The following is a 5888-nucleotide window of genomic DNA, read 5'->3' on the forward strand; positions in this document are numbered from 1 at the left end:
CTTGGTGGTACGGGGATTCGAACTCGCGACCCTCAGATTACGTGTCGTGCACCCTAACCACCTGGCCATGCCGGGCCCTTTATAATTAATAGTTATATGATAAAACTATTTTAAACGCATCTCCTCTTTAATAGGATTGAACTCCATTAATATAAATTTCCAGCTAGAAAAACAAACAAACTATACACGATGAAGAAAGAAAGACAATTTCAACTAAAATCTTGCATTTGGAAGGTAAAAATAAACAATTAGTATTTAAATAAATTGTTTTGCAATGTGGGTTAGAGTTACAAGTTAATTCATACAAGTTTTTATACAATTTGCAAACAAATACTAATATATAATATTGTTTACAGTAGTTGTCTGACAGAATGTATAGCTAGATCTGATTAATAACTATCATATTTTTCATGCAGAAGTCAAAAATTAGTTTATTAGCTTACCGCCAGGTGTCCCAGAGTGTACTATTTGTCTCCTTAAAAGGTTAGCATTATAAGAAAAATATTTATTTTGTTTGTACGCACATAAATCATTACTTAATCTTAAGTTTTTACCACTTTAAGGGCTATAAAACTTTAAAATATTCACTAGCCTAAGTTTTACAATAATTATCTTAAGTAATAAAAATGTTCAAAATTATACTTTAGCTGTTGGTGAGCATAATATTCGACACGAGACACTATTTGTCAAAAACTCATAAATTTTTATGTTACTGGGAGACAAGGTCAGTGCTGCGTTTGATGTTTCGTTTCATTAACTACAAACCCAAAATGTTCACAAATGGATAAACTATTAAATGCTAGGAAATTACAGATATAGTAACCAAATTATAATAAAACACGGGAATAAGAATACTGGTCTCATTACCTCTCAACATAACTTGGAAAAATACTAGTTTCGTAGACATTATATGTGAATTAGAATCTTTTTCAACAGAACTACAATACCAGAATTTTAACTGCGATGTCATCGTTAACTAAAAAAGTAATTGTAAAACAAATGTGTGACATTTCTGTTAAAGCTTCCTGGAAACCATAAGACTATTATTAATGTGAAACCTTGCTAAGTACATAAAACAGAAAGTTAGGGTAAAACATTTGAAAACATGTTTTCTTATCTCTGGCTAAGAGTTAAAAATAAAAACGTTTTATATAAACCTTAATTTTTCTAACATTTTAAACCTTCAGAAATGGCGCAAAACAGATTTACGTAAGTCCTGATTTATCAAATGTCTATACCCCCCCCCCCGGTGGGACAGCGGTAAGATTCGGGGTTCGAAATGTCTGCAACAGAAACAACGATTAAATGTTTAACAAATTTAGTCTACCATGTTTTGAGAAACACAATTTAGTATAATATTTGACGGTAGCAGTTCTTTCCATTCAAGACTTACCTGGTTTGGTTGTTAAGTGCAAACCTACACAATGGTCTATCTGTGCTATGCCCACCACGAGTATCAAAACCCGATTTTTTAGTGTTATAAGCCCTCAGCCTTGCCGCTGACCCAGTGAGGGGAACTTCTGGTCAAGAAAGATAATAAAAACAACGCAAACAAGTTTTTCTTTTATGTACGTCACCGTCTACAAACGTGGGAATAAGTACAAAACAAACATTGAATGAAATCAACTTATTCATATTTAATTGGATATAAAATTACAAATATATTTAGGTGGTGCCAAATCGAATCACTTACATACTGTTTCCTAGCTGGATACGTCTTTTTCTTCAACTGAGACTCGTATATGCGAACGCTATTTGAAGATCAAACAACAAGGTTTAAAACTTGTAAGTATATCTAGAAAGATGGAATGTATGTGGCTCTAATTACTTAGTGTAAAATTATTTTTTACTGTTACGTGAAGTGTACTTGTAACACTAAACATCATGTCTCAAGCTATTTTCGGTTTTAGTAATTCTGCTCTGTCAGTGTTATTGACTGCGTAAAGAAAAGTGTTTGCTTCACCCGAGAAAGCACGGCATTATAACGCCTATGTAATATAAATTTACCGTTCTGTCAGTAAATTCACGAAATACAGTTAATAAACCAGGTCAGTATAAAAATTGTCAGTTTCAAACCACAGATTATGTGCAAAAATATTAAAAGCAAGTTAACAACAACAAAAAAATAATATTTTCAAACCATATAAACAGGGCTGGTACGAAATATGGGTATAAACATGTAAGAGGACCATGAAACATTTGGTAGTTGTACAGGTATATAAAAACATTTGCGGAACAAATGTATGGAAAAAGGACATAGGTGGTGTTGCAAGGTGTCTTTCAAACACAGTACATTTTGCTTTATCTTAAGATTACATTAGCATCAACGAAAGCCACATTTAATGTTCAATATTCCCACCACCCCTTTAAACACCAGACCCCCAACTAAGTAGAACGTGACACACGCCACGACGGAACATATCCTCTCAGTGTACGTGCATCACGTAATGTTGAATATGATTTTGTGCCACTAGACCCCAACTAAGTAGAACGTGACACACGCCACGACGGAACATATCCTCTCAGTGTACGTGCATCACGTAATGTTGAATATGATTTTGTGTTCAAGTATTTGATGGATATTTGTAACAGTCCTACTAACTGATGTATGAATGGCTCTAACATCAAACTCATACCTTTAATTGCAATCCTCATTGACGTCATGTAACAAGCATATACTGTTTTAAGGTTACTTTGTTTCACCGCTTATATTTGTTTACGTCAATATACTCTGTACAACTTTAAGTTTTGTTGGTTCTACCGTTATCAATACGTTGATGTCACAAGCGTATCTCGTATCAGCTCTCTGCTGTTTAACGATGCTTCACAATGAAATGGTTAAAACAAGCTGTTTTGTTTTACGTGGAAAGACACTAATTACCTTAACGTTGATTGTAGTATACTTATGTTAAATCTGTGATAAAGCTTAATGCGTCTCGTAAAGTAACAAGCATAACAGAGACAGTAATGTTATTTGTCTGAAAGTTGTAACACAGGTGTTACGCCATAGTACTTATATGGTAAAACAAACAGTACCGTACAGATAGGGTTAAATAATGTCCAGTGAAAATGAGTTCAATTAAAGTTTGGGACAGGTGTGGCCTAATGGTTATCGCGTCTTTGGTTTACGTCGTTTTATTTCCACAAACTCGCACTGTTCACTTTGGTGCTTAATAAGAATGACAGTTAATTTCCTGTTGTATAACTTTAAACGAATTTCCAAACCAAACAAATTAAATCTGACTACTTTACTCAGCTGGAAATCATATGATATTCAACTATTGATTTGTTTTTAGCGTATTGAAGAATTGCTTAAACTGAATCCCGGTAAGGGCGAAGAAGCCTTTCTCTTGCCTGAAAAGTTCTTAAAATTTTTGAACAACGTCACTTTATATAGTTATTGCTAAAAAACCTGAAACTGGAAATTTGCTAGAAATGTGCACATCTGTAAGTCAGATAATCGTGTACTGTCAAGTCTCATAAGTTGCGGAACTCATAGCATTTTAATCGGTATAAACAGATAAAATATATCAATAATTTCAAAACTTTAAAGATAACGCTGAAGTTTCTAAGTAAATATATAATTATTAAATGAGGCTTCTCATTTCCTATATATATCTATTTACATATTTGGTCAGAGTTTCTGATGTATTTATATTAAGCTAGATTTATTTATCCAAAGATGATTTTGGTTCTCAACGCGATATAATTTTTGACCTAAAAATATTTAATACCTATGAGAACACTTACAAGCATTCTTGGCGACAACCAACTTCACAGTTTCTTTTGACCGAAGAAATAATGGTCTTTATACAGCTGTCTGTAAGGGAAAAGTTATAATTTAAAGTCTGTTTTGCTGCTCCTGAACACGATTTGTACAAACAAAGAAGTTAAATATTTTGAACCATGAGTAACATGTCTTATGAAGGGCTTTAAAAATGTAATTTAGTCAGTTAAGTTTATCATTTAAATTAGATTTTAAATATTTATATTTCTAAATATCCAAATATTTTATAGGTTAAGTTATTTTATAAGTTTATGGGTAGGCCACAGCACCGAAACTCACCCTTACTATCAAAAGTTTCAAAATGTATAACAAATTTGTATTCAATGCGAGTGTTTGTTTAATCGGTTTGGAATTTTGTGTATTTTCTCTTTAAATAACTTGTCACAGAGAAAGTTATGCACGTATTACTATTCATTCTTTTATATTGAAAAACCGGAATAGGCGGATCAGTCATAAAAATATTTATTTAAAATCTCAGCTTTGTGACACAAATTGGTGTCAAGACTGAAAGCTAAAACTGAATAATTTTCATAAAAGCGTTCTGCTTCGCCTTCGAATACTTTTAACGCTTTTCCAAAAATATGAAACAGTTAAACTGTCTTTTCAACATTAACACTTTTAAAGCTGCCTTTTCTCTATTAACACTTATGGCTAACATTTTATTAACTCAAAGTAAGTGAAACATTTAAACAATAACGATATTACAATTGTAATTTTGATAATTCTAGTAACTGGATTATTTTTTGCTTTTACCAACTATGAAATGTCGATGTTGAAATGCACGTAGCGCTGTTCTACTTTTATTTCTACACTTGTATATCTGTCTTTGTCAACCATAAATTATGACTACCATCTTCATAATTTTGAAATCATGTAATATAAATACATTGAACTGAAAAATGTTCTTATCAGATATATTCAATTTGTTCTCTGGTTCCAGACATGATGTATCATCATTAAACAGTTTCAACTAATGGTTCTTTCAATGCTTCTATACAAACTTTGTATAATTATTTACCAGTTCCTGATACTAATTATAAATCGAAACATATATGTTAGAAGTTGGGTAACAGAGAATGGAAAATTCAAAGAAGAAAGACCCCCTCCCTCCCAGTGGCACAGCGGAAGGTCTGACGACTTATAACGCTAAAAACCAGGTTTCGATACCCGTGGTGGGCATAACACAGATAACCCATTGTGTAACTTTGTGCTTAATTAGAAACAAACAAACAAGCAAGCAAGGAAAAGGTTAGACGAGAAGTTGGATTAGCTAAATGTATAAAATGTAATAAAGAAACACTTTATGGAGAATGATAACATTAAGACAAGGAAAAGGATGTTACACATACTCAGTTTTTATGCACGGACAGTAACAAAGGAAGTGACCAAAGAAATAAATACTTTTGAAATGTGAAGTTATCATAAAATGTCGAAAATTAGTTGGAAAAGCGGAACAACAAATGAGGTTTGATGGCTCTGGCCCAGACTGTTGTCAGGAGTTACATATCTTGGCAGTGCCTAGTGAAGAGATGTTTCTTAACATTATTGAAATCAAGCTTGATGGAACGAAATTAAGAGGAAGAAAGAGAAAATGTGTATGGATGTTATCAAGGATTGGGCTACCTTAGCCGGATATGAGAAGATCAAGATTCAAGGATTGGGCTACCTTAGCTGGTTATGAGAAGATCAAGATTCAAGGATTGGGCTACCTTAGCCGGATATGAGAATATCAAGATTCAAGGATTGGACTACCTTAGCTGGTTATGAGAATATCAAGATTCGAGGATTGGGCTACCTTAGCCGGTTATGAGAAGATCAAGATTCAAGGATTGGGCTACCTTAGCCGGATATGAGAAGATCAAGATTCAAGCATTGGGCTACCTTAGCTGGTTATGAGAAGATCAAGATTCAAGGATTGGTCTCCCTTAGTTAGTTATGAGACGATCAAGATTCAAGGATTGGGCTCCCTTAGCCGGCTATGAGAAGATCAAGATTCAAGGATTGGGCTACCTTAGCTAGTTATGAGAAGATCAAGATTCAAGGATTGGGCTACCTTAGCCGGATATGAGAAGATCAAGATTCAAGGATTGGTCTCCCTTAG

General features: G+C 33.5%; 1 protein-coding gene across 1 annotated transcript in view; it reads right to left on the reverse strand.

The window, feature by feature from the left end:
* LOC111084907 (acid-sensing ion channel 4-like) overlaps nucleotides 1-5888 on the reverse strand; it is a 24672-nt gene that overhangs the window by 2934 nt on the left and 15850 nt on the right. Inside the window, exons 8-9 of the mRNA XM_022381428.1 lie at nucleotides 3751-3820; nucleotides 1694-1751 (exon numbers count right to left, since the gene is read on the reverse strand). Coding sequence (XP_022237136.1) covers nucleotides 1694-1751; nucleotides 3751-3820 — 128 coding nt within the window. The remainder of the gene's footprint in view (nucleotides 1-1693; nucleotides 1752-3750; nucleotides 3821-5888) is intronic.

The sequence above is a fragment of the Limulus polyphemus genome, unplaced genomic scaffold (assembly GCF_000517525.1).
Source record: "Limulus polyphemus unplaced genomic scaffold, Limulus_polyphemus-2.1.2 Scaffold162, whole genome shotgun sequence".
Classification (NCBI taxonomy): domain Eukaryota; kingdom Metazoa; phylum Arthropoda; class Merostomata; order Xiphosura; family Limulidae; genus Limulus; species Limulus polyphemus.